Source organism: Equus quagga, chromosome 13, assembly GCF_021613505.1.
Source record: "Equus quagga isolate Etosha38 chromosome 13, UCLA_HA_Equagga_1.0, whole genome shotgun sequence".
In the NCBI taxonomy this organism is placed as follows: Eukaryota; Metazoa; Chordata; class Mammalia; order Perissodactyla; family Equidae; genus Equus; species Equus quagga.
The window spans coordinates 87,132,568-87,151,572 of record NC_060279.1 but is presented as its reverse complement, the minus strand read 5'-3'; the positions used below and the strand labels follow the sequence as shown (position 1 = coordinate 87,151,572).

General features: G+C 40.5%; 1 protein-coding gene across 1 annotated transcript; it reads right to left on the bottom strand.

Moving 5' to 3' along the window:
• Positions 1-8,818: 8,818 nt before the first annotated feature.
• Positions 8,819-10,215, bottom strand: LOC124251184 (N-formyl peptide receptor 2-like). Its single transcript, XM_046683746.1, has one exon. It carries the CDS (start codon positions 10,213-10,215, stop codon positions 9,163-9,165), a length of 1,053 nt encoding a protein of 350 aa, XP_046539702.1. The 3' UTR covers positions 8,819-9,162.
• Between the last annotated feature and the right edge of the window lie 8,790 nt (positions 10,216-19,005).

The window sequence follows — 19,005 nt, the reverse complement described above, 5'->3', positions numbered from 1 at the left end:
TTCGTGAAGTGTCTGACAGTAAGGTCGGGACAACCTTATTATATAGTCAAAAACCTGGGAAAGCTACAGCATGCAGAGATTTTGGAACAGTAAGAATTGAATTGCTTGGTTTCATTTTTGCTTCACCACAAATTTGCACATGACAAATCATTAGAAACCAAGGTTTGTATTATTGTTTTAAAGAAGTAGATGTTTTCTCTTCCATGTATTGCCATAACATTAGTGTAAGAAAACCTACCTTTTTAAACCACTCATGTGCATAGTATGCCTCTCTCTAAAACTGTATAATGCAACCAAGATACTGATCTCTCTGTTATGTCTGACTGTGCCCCTGCCAAAAAAAAAAAAGAAAGAGAACAAAACCCTTTTCTTGAACATTGGTTGCACTGAAAGACAGTATTAATCATGATTCCAGTTCCTAAAAGTTACATTACTCTTCAAGCACAATGTTTATTTTGAACTGGTGTATTTAAAAGTAAATGTGAGGGTCCAGCCCTGTGGCTGAGTGGTTAAGTTTGCACACTGTGCATTGGCGGCCGAGGGTTTCGCCAGTTCGAATCCTGGGCGCGGACACAGCACCACTCATCAAGCCATGCTGAGGCGACGACCCACGTGCCACAACTAGAAGGACCCACAACTAAAAATACACAACTATGTACCAGGCAGCTTTGGGAGAAAAAGGAAAAATAAAATCTTTAAAAAAAAAGTAAAGGTGAAGTGTTCCCTTCTCTGTCTTTTGGACGAGTTTGTTGTAAGATTGGTGTTATTTCTTCCTTAAATGTTTAGTAGAATTCACAGGCAGAGCAATGCAGGGCTGGAGTTTTCAATAAAGGTTTTTGATTAGGAATTCAATTTCTTTACTTAGTATTGTACTATCAAGATTTTTTATTTCATTGTGTCAGTTTTGTATGTTGTGCTTTTCAAGGAATTTGTCTATTTCATCTAGATTGTTAAATATAGTGACATAAAATTATTTATAATATCCTTTTCATGTGTTTAGGATCTGTGAGGATGTCCCTTTTTTTATTCCTAAAACCGGTAATTTATGTTTTCTCTCTCTCTCGCTCTTTTTTGTTTGTTTGTTTTGCTTAGTATTGCTAGAAGTGTATCAGTTTTATTGGCACCTTAAAATAACCTTCTTTTTGACTTTGTTGATTTTCTCTTATTGATTGTTCTCTGTTTCATTTATTTCCACTTTTCTTTAATTATTTTGTTATACCTCCTTTGGGTTTCATTTGATCTTTTTCTAGCTTCTTAAGGAAGTTTATTTCATTGAGTTCACACCTTTCTCCTCTAATAACAACACTTAAAGGTAAAAATTTCCCTTTAAGCACTGCCTTTAGTTGTAAGTCACAAACTTTAATATATTTTATTTTTTACTGTTATTCAGCTAAAATTATCTTCTAGTATTCCTTGAGATTTCTTCTTTGACCCATGGGTTGTTTACAAGTATGTTGTTTAGTTTTCAAATATGTGGATATTTTCTAGTTATATTTTTGTTGATATGTTGATTTCAGTTGTGGTCATAGAATATGCTTTGTATCATTGAAAGCCTTTGACTTTTATTGAGACATTTTATAACCCAGCACTTGAGAAGAATTATGTATTATCCTGTTTTTCAGTGTAGTATTTCATAAATACCAGTTAGGCCAGTTGAGTGATCATGTTGTTAAAATCTACCTGTATTTTTACTGTTTTTGTTGTTGTCGTTTAACATCATTTGATATTTTACTACAGATCTTGGAACCTCTATTCTGATGATCTTCCCACTGTTTTTTCCTTTTGTTTCACTTTGGATTCTTTCTGTTGATGTGAATCCAAGTCCACTGATGCTTGATGTTGAGTTCAATCTGCTGTTAAACACCTCTGATACCGTATTTTTCATTTGTACCATTTCCATTGGATTATTTTGTAATTTCTATCTCTCTGCTGAAATTTCCCAGCTCTTCACACCTATTGTCCATCCACCTTTTCCGCTAAATCCTTTTACATTTTATAGTAAAGTCCCTGTCTGATAAATCCAAAATCTAGGTGGTTCTCTGGGTCTACCTTTTATGTGTGTCTCTTCTTGAATGGGTATCAAATTTTCTTTCTTCGTGTGTGTCTTTTGACTTTTAGTTTGTGCCACACATTTTATATACAAGAATAGTGGAGACTAAGGTTAATATTTACCTTCTGCACAATGCTTTTACATACCTCTAATACCCTGTATTACTTTTCTCTAACCATTTTTACTGTGAAGTATAACAATACAGAAAATTGCAGAAAACATAAATGAGCACACCAGTTTATCCTTATTCCTCTTGATGGACTCCCGGGATTTCCAGTTTGTGGATATTATGAATAAAGTTACTATGAACCTTCTTGAAGTTGTTTTGTTGGAATCTGTGTTTGTTTCTCTTGGGTAAATATTTAGAAGCTGGGGAGGTTCTTCAGAAGATACAGTTTCTTAATCTGTATTTTTAACTCCCTCTCCAGGTGATCCTGTTGGGCCACACTAGAGACAGACACTATGGACACACTGCCACAGATGGTACTTGGAGATGGGGGAGGGAGGTGGGAATGAGAGGGGACACAGTTGAACAACAGAGTGTCCCAAGATTGTGAAACATTTATAACTGTTTTCCTCTGTCTCATCACAGTGAGGAATGAGATGAGGTCCCATCTCTGGGATATACATTCTGGATGGATGAGGATATCCTGGATTTCCTGGAAGGTATTCATTCAGAGGGCCCCAGAAAACTCACCCTGGAGAAGCTGACAGGGAAATAAAGACATTTTCCTAAGGGGCTCTCCCAGGGAGGATGAAAAAGTGAGATTTAGCAAAAATTCCACTTTCTTCATCATGGTGTAGCTCTAAACAATCACGAGCTGGAAATTGTGTTCTAAATTGAGTTTTCATTTTCTCTCAGGACAAATAAAGGTAACCCAAGTGGCGTCAACGTCAAGTCAAACCAGAGGTGTTCTACTTCTGCTGTCCTTTGAACCCCTAGATTTCTCCCCAGGGCACCCAATGTGAGATACCACAGCTCCGATAGCAATAGGTTGCCCTAGTTCAGCCTGGACTCCAGGAGCTGTGATGTTTCTTTAGTGTAAAGGGCAGGGTACACACATGATAGATTGATTTTAAAAAAATAATAGCCCTTTTATTGTGAAACAGCAAAGGTGCAGAAAAGTGCATAAGATAAATGTACAGCTTAACCCATTCTTGTAAAACAGATACCTATGTGCCCTCACAAAGATCAAGAAACAGAAACTAACCAGAACCCTGCAAGCCTGCCAGCCAACCATGTCAGCTTTTCAGATACTTTACAGATCAGATCTGCTCTCTCCCCTGAGCTGTGATCACTCTCTTGGATTTTATGTAATGCATTCTTTGTTTTTTAAAAACTCCTTTGATTATGCATACCTAAGAAGTATTGTTTAATTTTTCCTTTTAGGAAACTTTATGTAAATGGAATATGACATGTCTATTCTGAAGCATGTAACTTTTTTCATTTACCATGATGACCTTAAGATTCATCCACATTGTGTGGCTAATTCAATAACTTTTATCACTGTATAGTACTTTGTTTTAGAAATATACTGCAATTGCTTATCCTACTTTTGATGGGCATTTCGTTCGTTTCCAGTTTGGGACTATTTTGAAATATGTAAATATTTTATCATCTTGGGCATACTCTGTTCAACCGTGTTTTTTCCTCACATGTTCTGTATCCTAGTGTTCATACATTTTTTGGTAGGGCATGTGTCTACACATTGATTTGTTGAGTCATAGTCTTTTTTAAAGTCTTTAAGAAGACTTTAAAATAGAAACTATAAACATATGCAAAAGTAGGAAACTTCAAAAATTTAAAACATTTTGTTCGTCTCTCATTGATTGTCTTTCTTTCCTTTTTTTCCCCAGGAATATTTCTAATCTAGTATCATGTTGATGTGGGCTCAGTGAGTCAAGGAGTCAAAAGAAAGATTTCTTGGACTCTCAAGGTCTGACAGCAGTGCTCTTTTATTCAGAGGATAGCATGGGATAGCATGAGGACAGGACCCATGGGCAGTGGAAGAGCTGCAATGTGTTGAGGGTTAGAGTTAAATTTATAAGGCATAAGTATGTGAGTTACTTCTTTACAAGACAAAGGAAAGATGGCGTAAAAAGTCATTAAATGGTGTCAGTGCAGGTGGGGTCTGGTTACTGGGTGGTCCTATAACTGTAGATAAGAATCAGATTGGATTAAGTCAGGACATCCTATGCTTTAGGAGGATGATATAGATTGGTATATAGGACAGGTCACCTTGGGCTTCTCTCCCTAGGACAGCCCTGATCCTCATCAATGTGTCATATCATTTCCCCCTTGAATACTTTAATACGTATCTGTGACAGATGAGGATTTAAAAAGACTATAGCCACCATACCATTGTACTCAACAAAATTAATAGTAATCCTTTAATATATTAGAGTTCTCCAGAGAAACAGAACCAATAGAGTGTTGGGTAAGGTATTGGCTCACATGATTATGGAGGCTGAGGATTCAAGGGGTGGAAAGGGTGGGGAAGACATCTTTCTGATTAATTAGTAATTCTGTTAACTGTTCTGAGAACCTCTCCCTTCAGAAGAACGGAATATTGACAGCTTACCAAGACCAGAGTAGTTCCAGAGGGCCTTGAACAAGATGTTGGGGTCAACACCCTTTCTGTCAAGATTTATGTTGCTAAGTGAACTTCTATTCACATTGCCTCCCAATGGCTGCCTCACCAGTTACATAGGAAGAAGACCATTAGTTCTTGGTGTGGACTATAAAGCTATGTCTGTGTTTCCAAGAACTAATATTAGTTCTTACTCTGTTCTCTTGTAAAGAGAGCGTTTATTCAACTGCTAATGATCAGAGGAATCTGCACATCACAAATACCAGGGAGCCTTGTGAATACAGATTCCTGAGTTCAGCACCAGATATTATTAATCAAATGCATTGAGGCTGCAGTGACCGAACCTATATTTTAAAAAATATCTCCCCAGGTGATTCTGCTGGGACATCAGTTGTAGATCAAGATTTGGGAATCAGTTACCTAGATGTTTGGAGCTGGGAGAGGCATGAGATGGGAATGTGAGGGGAAAACCCAGTTGTACAATCCAAGTGTCACACAGGTTTTCACTTATGTAGTAGCAGTGGGAACTCTTAGGCGGGGATAGATACAGGAGAGATCTCCAGACCCTCCCTTCTCTGGAATGTACATTCTGGATTGAAGGGGACTTTCTGGATTTAAAAAAACAAAGTTCCCTGTTCAGATGCACTTACACAATTCTTCTAGGCGAGCTCATGGAAAATAACCAAGCTCCTAAGAGTTCTCTCCCAGTGAGATCATAGAGCTGAAGATGAAGCTCAAGACTTCCATTTCCCTGCTGTGTGCTGTCGCAGTCACCAGGTGGAGCTCGATTTCCAATGAGTTAGTTTTCATCAGCACTTGAGACCAACAGAAGGACCCCAAAGCCGGTCATGCCAGGCTTGCTTACTGATACTGCCTTTTGGTTCCTCAGCAATACCAGTCTTAACCAATCCAGATTTAGAGAATTGCAGTGTCTATATGAATGGGTCGCCCTACTTCAAGCAGCCTGTCTCCAGAAGCTATGAAGCTTTCCTGGCATAAAGGAAAAGTGACCTAAATTTGATTGATACTTTTTTTTTAACTTTTAAAATGTAGAATATAACAGACCTAAGCAGAAAAAAAAGAATAAAAGATAAACATAAAGATCAATACATTTTTTAAAAAGAAACACCTATGTACCCCCAGCAAGTCAAGACAGAGATCACTGCCAGCATTCTAGAAGCCACCAGTCACAGCATACTTTTACTCAGCATCTTCTCTCCTTCCCTCCAACTATAACCACTGCCTTGACTATTATGGTAATCAATTCATCACTTTCCTGTATAGTTTTGCTACCTAGTTGTGTATCCCTATACTGTACAGTTTAATTTTGTCAACAAAAATTATTTTTAATATAAATGGGATCACGCTGTACATACTCTGTCTTCTTTCATTTTCTCAACATGATATCTGAGATTCATCCATGTAGATGTAATTTTTCTTAAGTTATTGCTGAATAATAATTTACTGTCCGAATACCCTACAATTTTTTCATTCTGTTGCTGATGAACTTTGGCTTCTTTATAGTTTTGGGCTACCATGAATAATTCTGCAATGAAAATTTGTGAACACATATGCTGTTGAACGTGAATACATATAATCGAGGCTATGTGGGATTGCTGGGTATGAGAGAGTCTTTTAAAAAAACAAGTCTTAGGAATTTTAAGTATGCACAAAAGAAAAGAAAGTAGAATAATGAATTATCAGCTTCATCAATTATAAATATTTTGCCAATGTTATTGCATTTTTCTTCCCCTTTTTTTTCCTACTCTGGAATGTTTTAAAGCAAGTTTCAACCATTCCATCATAACTTGCTTCCATCTGTATCTCTAACAGGTAAGGACCTTAAAAACAATAGCCCCCATACCACTACTACACCCAAACAAAATTACAGTAATTTCTTAATTGTATTGATCTTTCCTGGGCAGCCTATTCAGGTTTCTATATATGTACCAGGAAAAGTTGTCTTCCTAAAAAAGATTAGCAATGGGCCTTATAACCCTAGGAATAGATAATGGCAAGGAAGTCAACTAAATTCTGTTACCTTTTAATTTACTCTACAGATAAACCCACACACACACCAAGGGACATGTGTGTGCACAGTTGTGCATTCTTGGTGACAGCACAAGATTAGAAACAATTTAAAGTTTCATTAATATGTGAGTGATTAAATAAATTTTGTTTCATCCACCCAATGGAGTACCATGCAAGTATTGAAAAGAACAAGGAAGCTGTTTATGTACTGATGTACACAACCATGCATCTTTATTGCTTAGAATTTACTCATGTGTAGCTGGAAGGATGATGGAGAAAGTATTGTTTTAGGTGGATGAGTTTTCAGCCACTTTTGTTAATGAAGGAAGGGGATGAGCACTGGGTAGGAAGCTGGAAGTTCTTACCACATCTTATCCCTATGCCTACTCAACATCCCTGGATACTCTTCTCCCGAAACAGAAGTAGTCTCATCCTTCCCCAGGTTGATGGCCCCCAAGTTTTATTTGGGAGTTTTTGACTCAATCAGGTCTAGAAGTGTTTCTTTGTGGGGAGCAGTACATAAACTTTAAAGAACCCTTACCTTCCAGAGACCCAATATACAATGATGCAATGGGAAGTGGGCATCCACAGTGAAAACTCCCAATGAAGAAAAGAAAAAAGGAGAGGATGTAGCTGGTACTATTCTGTTGCAATTAACCAAGGCCAGTGGGCAGGGATAGTAAGAACTCCCTGCCCTGCCAGTGGAGGAAGTTTCTTAGCCAGTTGGAAGCACTGGTTCTCTATCTACAGGATGTATACTGTCCTTCATGGCTCCTGGCTTTGCCCCCTTCATTTCTTTCTTATTCCTTATTTTCTATGGCCACACCTTAGTTAAGCATTAAAGAGTATACATTTCTTGGAAACTGGAAAGCATTTCTAGGAGTCAAGGATGCAGATGAGATGGGTAAGCTGCTCTGCATTGGAATTGCAAAGACTTTAGCAGTGACAGGAGGGAAAGGGAGAAGAATGACTGAGTAAGGCAGTGGGGTGGGTGAAGGGCTTTTGAAAACAAGACTGATATTTATTTTGAGTTCTTTCTTTTGCCAGAACATCCAGGAAAATACGTTATGCACTGAAGGACAATTGGTGAGTGATTATTTGCAGAAAGCAAGGAAAAAGACCCAGTACTATTGTGGACTGATTTATTTCAAAACAAAGTCGTCAGGCAACAGTTAGCCAGAGTACTTTAGCAGAAACCCCAAACCACAGGTGTTCATAAAATGTAAACCACGTGGGAATTTGTAAAAATGGTGAGCACAGGGGTGAGAGTTCACTGCAAATGGCCCAAGGCATGGTAGGAGAGTCAGAGACAATTTTAACTGAACATTGAAGCTTCTCACTTGACACCTGAGTGATATTATTGTTTATTGATTCATTAATTCCACAACTATTTATTGAGACTCTGTCGCATATCAGGCACTATTTTACACATAGGGTATGGAGAGCCATCAGTGAACAATGCAGACCAAAATCCCTGCCCTCAGCTTACACTCTCATTACATGAAGGAAACCATACAAGCGCTGTACACAGTTATTATACTGTTTCATGCCAATAAGTTTGGCAGTTTTGATGAAATGGCTAAATTCCTTGAAAGTCACAGTTTACCAAAGCTGACAGAAGATGGAATAGAAAATCTGAATAGTCCAATAACTCATAAAGAAATTGAACTTGCCATTAAAACCTTCCCAGAAACAAAAGCTAAGACCCAATTGGCTTCACTGGAGAATTTCTCTAAACATTTGTAAAAGATGTAACACAAGGGAATAGAATGAGAGGAGTCCCTTTCTGACTCCTTTCAGGAGGCCATTATAAGTTTGATGTAAAACCTGACAAGAACATTAGAGGAAACCAGAATAACAGACTAACCTTTATATAAACATAAGTGCAGAAATTCTAAATAAATCTAGTGAAATTAATTACAAATATGTAAAATACATCACCAAGTGTGATTTATTCTAGGAATGCAGGCTAGTTTAACACTCAAAAATTAATCAGAATAATTTATGATGACATAAGTAAAAGGATAAAAATAACATGATCATCTTAATATATGCAGAGAACGCATTAGACACAATGCAATAGTCATTCACGATTAGAAAAAGAGGAAAACTCTTAATAAAATAGGAATAGACTTCTGTAGTCTGACAAAAAAAAAATAGCTTAAAAAAAACCCTACAGCAAACGTCTTACTTCATGGTGAAATAATAAAGTTTCTCCCTTAATAGACTCTTTTATCTAAGCTTTACAAATTCCCCAACACTCTTTCTCTTGTTCTCATTTCCCACCTCCACTGACACCGGAGTATATAGGCTGAGGTCCAAAAACAAAAAATGACACCAATGGTGTCCTTATGTCCTTCTTCCCCCAAAATCAGAGGGCCCCAAAGTATTTTTCATGTTGAGTGGCTCAGGATGACCCAAGGTAAGGTGAAGCTGGAACTGGGAGCAAGGTAGGAGAAGGCAGAGCTCAAAAATGTCCCCCAGGCCTCCTTACATTGCCTGTAACTGGACTTCTGAAGGAGAGGAAGACTTGGTTGTTGTGTTAGTGGTCTGGGCTGAGTCCTCGCTCAGGGCCCTCTCCAGACTGGCTGGCAGGGAGTGGATCAGTCTCTTTCGGAAGTCTCGACCCATGAAGACATAGAGTATTGGGTTGAGGCAGCTGTTGAAGAAGGCCAGGGAGCTCGTTGGGTTAATCAGGTGAGTAATGATTGTGTCCTGACCTTCAATATATATCTCCTTGACCCAGACTGTGTCCAGAAGGGCAACCAGCTGATAGGGGAACCAACAGAGAAAGAAGGAAGCCACAACAGCAGTGAGGACCCGTAAGGTGCGATTGGATTTAATCATGACATTTTTGTACATCTTGGCAGCAATGAGCCCATAGCAGATAGCAACGATAGACATTGGCATACTGAAGCCAATGATAAACCGGATGATCCCTCTGACCGTCAACACGGTGATGGCCACCTTAACCATCTCATCCATGGTATTACCCCAGGATCTAAAGTTGAAAGTACAGTATGTGTTTCCATCCACATCCGTTACTGTTTTCACGAAGATGAAAACTTGCAAGGTAAGGACTAGAGCAACAATCCAGGGTCCGATGATCACTTTTTTAGCCAGACTTACAGTGCGATGGTTCTGGGCCCAGACGGGATGCAGGACACAAATACAGCGGTCTAGAGCAATGAAAGCAATTAGGAAGACACTTCCAAACAGGTTGATGTCCGCCACACCATTAACTAACTTGCACAAGAACCAGCCAAAAGGCCATTGATCTTCCATGACCATTGAGACAAAAATGAATGGGACAGAAGCAGAAAAAGAGAAGTCAGCTATGGCCAGGTTCAGGTAAAAGAGGGTGGTGACTGTGCGTGCCATCCGGAATCCAGCCACCCAGATCACAAGCCCGTTGCCCAGGATGCCGAGGACAAAAGTGACCCCAAGCACCACCAATGAGAGGATATTCACAACAGCGTAGCCAGGAGGCTCATGGGGCCCCTCACCAGATCCATTCAGAGGCATGGAGAAGTTGGTTTCCATCTTGCTGACACCTGAAACATATAAAAAATGACCATTTTTTCAGCTGCAGAACCATCATACAGCATCCCTATTCATGGCAAACATCAACTTCCACTGTAGTTCCCACTCCAATCAGGATACCCACTGTACTGAACCTTGTGGCCAGTCATACTATAAAATTGATGCCCTGTTGGCTGTTCCTTAGGGAAAGGATAGTTCTGCATATTCCCATAATTAGTAATATGCATTCAACCTAACACGCTGATTACTTAACCAAGAGGATTTCAAGGATCCTGTGCACCAGCAGAATACTGAACTGAAGGTGCATAGACAACAGAAAATTGACGGGAGGCAGCTTCAGCAGAGTAAGGGAAGCACTAGACTCAGAGTGAGCAGGTTCACATCTTCTTCCACCCATGACTCAGTGCATGGACGCTGGCAAGCTGTGCAGCCTCTTTCAGCTCCAGGTTCTCCCAGACTCCCAGCTCCTGTCCCTTCCCACTCTGAGGACCCTTGACCTATTGTTTGGTTAGTCTTTAAGTTAAAGTTTTAGAGTTGGGTTTGAGTTTAATGTTGAAGAGGATCTTGGACAGTTACTGGTAATATGTAGTAATATGTTACATCCTGTGATTCTGTGCTAGAGGAAGTCAGCGCAGGGGGCCCTGTCTCTATGTTCAACCCTCTGTTTTTCATTGTCTCTGCTTCTTATGCGGCTCTCCTCTATTTGAGGTGAAAAGAATTTTCACTCATTGTACAGCTTTAGAATTCTGTAAGATAAAGAGTATGAGAGTAGTAAGTATTGTTAATAATATTTGTGGGACTCTTATTAGAGACCATGCCTTGTGTTAATTGCTGTATATAGGCATCCAGTTTCATCTACATAACAACTCGATAATGTTCATTATTTATAGTTTTTATAAGAATAAATTCATAATTGTTCAGAGCAATAATGAAACCTGCCAAAGGTCATTTAAGTACTAAGTGGTAGAGGAATGACTTCATCCAGCCTGATCTGACTTCCAAGTCTTTTCTCCACTACACAACTGTGTATTGCTGGTTGTGAGCAACATTGCTGGTTGTCCACCCAACAACCATTTCCCTCTTCTTCTCTGCTACCAAACCACAATTTTGTTTAGCCACTCACCCATCAGGGAAGATGTCCATTGCTCCATCTTTGGAGGCAAATCGAGATTAGTCTCACTAGTGGTTAGAATCCTGTTTGCTTTGCAAGGGATTGTTTTAGCAGTGGGCACATGACTAAATCCTGGAAAATAACACCACGGGAAGATATCCTGGGGAACTTCTGGGATAGACTTCCTTGCTCTAGGGATGAGAATCCAAAAGGTGTAGGGTCTGCCTCTGGACCAGGTCACACCTGTAACTATTGCATCCAAATTCAACCCGGAGGTCTATGTGAGCCCCTTGTCCATGCCACTTGTCCAAATTTCCTCACCTGTAGTCGGGTAGCCATATCAGAAACATCCAGGGTGGCTTTTAAAATGTACATTCATGCACCCCACCCTAGAATCTCTTTGCCTAAAAACTAGGGTGATTTCCTATGGCCTCAAAAATTTGAGAATCATCTTACCCTAGGCTATCCTGCCTCCTTAAGAGAAATAGCAGTTACAGAGCACCTGTTCATATTTAATACTCATAATAATATTTCAGGGTACTCATTATCATCCATCTTTTATCAAGGAGAAACCATGGCCCAGGGGTTTCAGTACTTTGTTTAACGTCATGCCCAGCCTGTCAGTGGAGGCAGCAAGCTTTGAAAACCAGATTTAAACAACTCCAGAACCTGTGTCTCTGCCTCTCTAAAGTGCTGCCTTTCCAAGGGATTCCCCCAAGACCTCTGGGAGATGATCATCCCTCAGTATGTTCGTTTTCCTCCCTCCCTTCCTTCTTCCTTTACTCCATTTTTTTTTCTTCCTGTCTTTACCAGTCACTTTCAGCAAAGTTTTCTATGGGACATGACTTAGTGTAGTGTGGGGTTTCTCAACCACGGTACTTTTGACACTTGGAGCTCTATCTTTCTTTGTTGTGGGGGACCATCCCTTACATGGTAGGATGTTTAGCAGCATCCCTGGCCTCTGTTTATCAGAAGCCAGTAGCACCCTCTTCCTCCAGTTGTGACAACCAAAAGTGTCTACAGACATTGTCAAATGTGCCCTGGGGGGAAAGTCACCCCCAGTTGAGAGTCACTGTTACAGGGTAAGGAGTGCTGGGCCCTGGAGTTTGGTCAATCTGTATTCTAATCTCATCTCTGACACCTGCCCAGTGAGTTCTTAGTCAGTGACATCTCTTCCAACTTCACTTTCCTCCTCTGCAGAATGGGAATGATTTTGTGGTGACGACTGAGTTTCAGGTGAGGATTAGTGAGAACAGACATGAAAATCTTTTAGGTAGGACCGAGTGACTCCTTAACAAATGTGAAGTCTCAGTCCTCACCAGGCTCTATGCCTTGTTCTGGGGCCACGCATTGTAGAAGCTCAAGTTAGGGCAAGAACAATGCTCGAAACAGTAGTAGTACTACGTATGAAGCGTTTCCACATGCCAAGAGCTTCTCTTCCACCCTCATAATGATTCATCTCTTAGGCTTCCTGAGGATTGCATGTGTTAATATGTATAAACCATCAAGCATACTCTGCAGCATTGTAAATATGGAATAATATTAGCTATAATTAGTATGGCCATTGTACAGAAGAGGAAGTTAAGACTTCAGCTGGTTATATTCATTGTTTAATGCCCCCATTGAGGAAGAGGTGGAGTCAGAATTTGAGCTCAGCCAGACCGACTCCACCAGAATTGCGCTATTAACTCTCTCCCACCCCATATTTACTCAACTGAATCTGTTTCTCTCTATGCACCCACTAAACACCCTACAAGGTGCTTAGAAGACAGGATGCACTTAATAATCTCTAAATCATTCCTTTAAAAATGTTGATACAACCAGGAAGGACAATTGTGCAATGACAGCTGGGGAAAGGACAGAGGAGCAAAGTTGTAAAATTATGGGCCCACCCTTGTTGCAGCGTTGGGGAGAGAACCTGTGACCACAGATGACACTCGCGTGGCCTATGGTGGTTGCTGTTTGGTGAACTCCAAATATGTGTCAGTCACTGTACATTTTATCATCTCCAATTACAACATCCTTGCTTTCGCCTAAGTATCATCACTGTGTATTACAACAGGAAACCATGACTCTTGCAGGCAAAGTGGGTTGACCAATGTCACAATTATTAAGGGACCCTCTGGATTTACAACCACAGATTTCAGATGGAAACTCAGCACTTCCTTGTTAGCTGATCCTCTTCTCCAGCATATTTGCATTTCTGTGCTTTGAAATAATGCTTTCAGTTCTGCTTTCTCCTCAGACTTCCTAACCTCTTCCCCCATCCTTATTCTCAGCTGAAGCCCTTAACTCATATTTTAATGAGAAAATCATAAAAATTAGTTGTGAACTTCTTAGCCTTCCCTTACCCAAACCCTCCAATCTATCTGCACCTGTTACAGTGAATAAAGAGTTCTTGGTCATTCCAAAGGCTGCCCTGCTCCCCGTGTTTGCTCTGGATCCCTCTCTCTTTCACATTCCCAAGAAGTTTCCTCCTGCATCATCCCTTTTCTTTTCTGCCAAAACACTTTCAAGATTTTCTTTACACTACATCATTCTCACTGTCACATAAACGTTATCATATCTCCTCCCTTCAAAAGGAAGCCATCCTTATGGACAGCTAATCTTTGACAAAGGAGCTGAGGGCCTACAATGGAGGAAAGAAAGTCTCTTCAACAAATGGTGCTGAGAAAACTAGACAGCCACATGTAAAAGAATGAAAATCAACCATTCTTTTTCACCATTTACTAAAATAAACTCAAAATGGATCAAAGGCCTAAAGATTAGGCCTGAAACAATAAGTCTCCTAGAAGAGAATATCGGCAGTACATTCTTTGACATCAGCTTCAAAAGAATCTTTTCGGACACCATAATCGCTCACCTGAGGGAAACAATAGAAAGAATAAACAAATGGGACTTCATCAGACTAAAGAGCTTCTTCAAGGCAAGGGAAAACAGGATTTGAAACAAAAAAACAGCCCACTAACTGAGAAAAAATATTCACAAGTTATCCAACAAAGGGTTAATCTCCATAATATACAAATAACTCACACAACTCAACAATAAAAAATCAAATAACCCAATTACAAAATGGGCAGGGGACATGAACAGACAATTCTCCAAAGAAGATATACGGATGGCCAATAGACACATGAAAAGATGCTCATCATCACTAATCATCAGGGAAATGCAAATCAAAACTACACTAAGATATCACCTTAGACCTGTTAGAATGGCAAAAATATCCAAAACCAAGAGTGACAAGTATTGGAGAGGCTGTGGAGAAAAGGGAACCCTCATACACTGCTGGTGGGAATGCAAACTGGTGCAGCCACTATGGAAAACAGTATGGAGATTCCTCAAAAAGTTAAGAATAGAAATACCTTATGACCCAGCCACCCCACTACTGGGTATCTATCCTAAGAATCTGAAATCAGCAATTCCAAAAGTTCCATGCACCCCTATGTTCATAGCAGCATTATTCACAATAGCCAAGTCATGGAACCAACCTAAGTGCCCAGCAACTGATGATTGGATAAAGAAGATGTGGTATATATATACAATGGAACACTCCTAAGCCATAAAAAAGGACAAAGTCATCCCATTCACAACAACATGGATAGACTTTGAGGGTATTATGTTGAGTGAAATAAGTCAGACAGAGAAAGACGAACTCTGTATGACTCCACTCATAGGTGGTAGTTAACATATGGACAAAGAGAACTGATCGGTGGTTGCCAGGGGAAAGGGGGGTGGGGGGAGGGCACTAGGGGTGAAGTGGTGTACCTACAACATGACTAATAATGATGTACAACTGTAATTTCACAAGGATGTTAACTTTCATAACCTTAATAAAAAAAAAAGAGGAAGCCATCCTTGGCCTTTATTCCTTTCCAGCTTCAGCCCTATTTCTCCAAGAGGATTCTTTCTGTGAAGAAGATTCACAGCCAAACTTTAGAAGGGAGTGTCTCCACCTCCTCACCTCACATTTTTCTCCTAAACACACCCGACATTGACTTTGATCCTCAGCACTCCACGGAATGTGCTCTCCTTAAGGATGCTCATGGCCTCTATGCTGCCTCCAGTTCTTACCCTGATATCTCAGTGACAAAGGACCCACTTGACCCCTTCCTCCTTCTTAAGACATATTTTTCTTATGCCTGGAGATGATAAAATGTACAAACAACAATTTTGGTTGTCTTTATAGCATACTTGGTCACCTCTCCTCAGTCCAGTTTCCCAGCTTTATTGCCTCCAAATTTAACTCTAAATTTTGAGGCATCCTAGGGCTTGTAACTGCCCCCCCTCCCCATCCTCTATACAATCTCATGGCTTGTAACATCATATTGATAACTTCTGATCTAAACCATCAGCCCTGGCTTCTCCCCAGAGCTCTAGCCTGGTATAATCAACTGACTTGACATCTCCCCACAGGAATCTCAGAGTGACCCCAAACCAAACATTGCCCAAACCAAATTCTAAATTGTTCCATCCTCCCAAGTCTGCCTCTCTCCCGGTATCTGTATCTATTTGGAGCTTAAACATTCAGTTGTTAAAGCTCCAAATCTGAAACTCACCTTCGATTTTCCTTTCCCTCACCATCCAGTCCAATCCAAGTCTGTTCACTCTATCTACAGAGCAACTGAATCCACACCCGGGATCATGTCCATCACCACCTCCCTTATCCATGGCCTCATCTGACCTGCATATTTGCACTAACCTTGCAAATAGCTTGTTCCTGCTCCTGATGCTGCCCCCTCCCCCAATCCTTTCTGACAGAAGCCAAATGGTCTTTCAAAAACACAAATCAGATCCTGACATTATTCTACTCAACACCCTCAATGGCTTCCAAACTCCTAATTCAAGTTTGCCAAGCATTCCGAGATCCGCCCAGTCTGTTCCTCATACCTCACACATCCACTCTCCCCTCACACACTGTGCTCCATCCACCCTGAATTCCTTCGATTCCTTGAGCACGCCAAGCTCATTGCCATCTCATTGCTTTCGTGTCCTCTGTTCCTCTGCCTACAATGCTTTTCCTTTCAGGCTTCCCACATCTGGCTCTTTCTGAATATTCATATCTCAGCTTAGATATTTCATCCTCAGAGAGGTCCTGCCTCTATAATGCAAATCAGCTACCCCAGACACAGGCCATCTCACCAGATGCTTTTCCTGTTGGTTTATCCATTCATTTATTTTCTATTATAAATACCCTCCACATCAGGATATAAGCTCCACAAGATGACCAAGTTCTTTCAGCACTACATCTCTAGAGTAATGCTGTCCAACACATAAATGTGAGCCACCAAAAGCAAGCCACAAATATGAGTTACACACATGTGACTTACAATTCCTTTTACAAAGTGAAAGCAATTATTTTTAATAACTTAATGAATTTTAATAGCACACTTTATTTAACCTAACATATCAAGAAGAGTATTATTTGAACATGTAACCAATATAAGAATTACCAATGAGATATTTTACATTCTTTTTTCATGCTAAGTCTTTGAAGATAGTAGCTGCATTTTACACTTACAGCACATCTCAGGTCAATGACCATATGCGGCAAGTGCATATTATATTGGGTAGCCCAGCTCTAGAGTTTAGGAGGCATCAGCCACATAGGAGATGTTGAAACGATAATTTTTAAATTGTCAGGCCCCCACCTTACCACCAGCCGAGATCCTTTTCCGGTGGCTGGTTCCTGGCTTCTTGCTGAGCAATGTAGGTGGAAGGGCTTCTGCAAATGCTTTATCGAAAGACAAGGGGGAGGGACAATGGAGCTGCAACCAATCAGGTGGCAGAAACTCAGAACATCTTGCAATTTCCGAAAAAGCACCCTGGAGGTGTTGACAGCATAACTCACCTTAGAAACTTAATATATGAACGCTTCCCTCACCTCCAACCTTCTGAGGAGATAGGATTTCAATCCTCTGAATATCAAGGGTTAAGGAATCTGGGAGTCCATGGCTTTTCTCCTTCAGAGATTCAGGAAAATGAAAGAAACAATTACTGAGGTGAGAAGAATTAAGGGCAGGTAATAAAACGCAGAGATGATGGTTAAACAAAAACTTTTTCTCTACTCACATGACACTCTGATACCAAATTGTGATTTTTTTTCTACACCATCAATGCTCCAATTTCTTGTGAACCCCACCTGGGTGTCCTACAATTCGATTCAATTCTGACAATATCTATCTGGAGCTAGTATCGGATCCCACAAGTTAAAGGGCTCATCCCACAAGACTACCCCCACTGCAGATGCCACTTGCAAGTCTCCGGTGGACATCTATACCTCTGCCTGATCAGCTATAAATCAGGGATAGCCATGACCCCTCCTCAGGTTCAATAATTTGCTAGAATGACTCACAGAACTCAGGAAGGCTATTTACTTATGTTTACCACTGTATTATATAAAAGATACAAGTCAAGAACAGCCAAATGGAAGAAATGCATAGGGCAAGGTATGGGGGGTGCTAAAAAAGACAATAACCAGGAACACAAAGAGAGGTCCAGCAGATATGTGAGAGAGCACTCTTAACCCAACATCATCACCAAGATTAATCCCCTAACCTTCTGCTCCTGAAGGAGATAACTTGTGGGCCACTGATCTGAGGAGATGGGCCCTTTCTAAGGTTGTAAGTGCCATCAGAATGTTCTTCAGAGTTGTTCTCAAACCCAGTGGATATAACCATGAAGAAAAGGGGAGAGCCAGAAAACAAATGTCCAAGAGAAAGAGATAAAGACAACTGTTCCCTTTGTTTTCCCCAAATCACTGCACCAACAGGATATTTTCAGGCATAAGTTATAGCAAACCCATGAATTGCTTAAACCATGAAGAAATTCATTGCTTTAAAAAATTTGGAAGAAAGTTAGTTCTGAATCTGAACAAGAATTGAGCTTAATTTAATCCTTCCATGCCACCATTTTATTGGTTTCTCCCAAGGACTTCTTGAACATGACAATAAGGTGACTGCCATTGTTCCAGACATTATATCCACATAACCTCCCAAGCCAGAAGGAGGACGATGAGCAGAAAAATTGACTTCATTCACATGCCTCTCTCATTTTATAAGAGAAGGAAACTTTTTCTAGAGTCTCTACGGGACCTTGTCTTACCTTTCATTGGCAGAACTGAGTGACATACCCGTCTCTAGAGCAATCCTCGGGGAAAAAAAATTAATGAAGTTGCCACGATTGGCTTAAGATGAAGGTACATTGCACCTGCATATAATGGACTTCACTTATCGAGGGAAAAGGCTGATAGGTATTATATAGGTATAGCCTCCAAAGAGGTGCTCCCTTGCTGGCTCCTAGGCCATAGAGGTTAATCAGTCATGGGTTCTGCCCTGGAGAAGCTGGCCAACTGGAGGGAGAGATGAGAGTGCAGTGCTTAGAGAGGTGGAGTGGGGGTATATGTAGTGACAGTATGCTGCCGGGGTTATTATGGGATTCCCCAAAAGGAACAGCTAACTGAGAATGACAGGGTCTAGTGTTACTTCCTGAAAGAGGTAACATCTAGGCTGAACCTAGAGCCTAAGGTAAAGAGGAGAAAGAAAATTGCATTCCAGGCAAAGGGGAGTGAAGACACACAGGAAAGAGGCCAAGAAGTAGGTTTCGTTTGGTTATTGGGGGACAGATGGTGGGACAGAGAGCAACAAGCAAGGAGGCTGTAGAGAGCGGCAGGGGCCATC

Coding starts and splice junctions, on each gene's coding strand:
- LOC124251184 (XM_046683746.1), bottom strand. CDS start 10,215: ATGGAAACCAACTTCTCCATGCCTCTGAATGGATCTGGTGAGGGGCCC.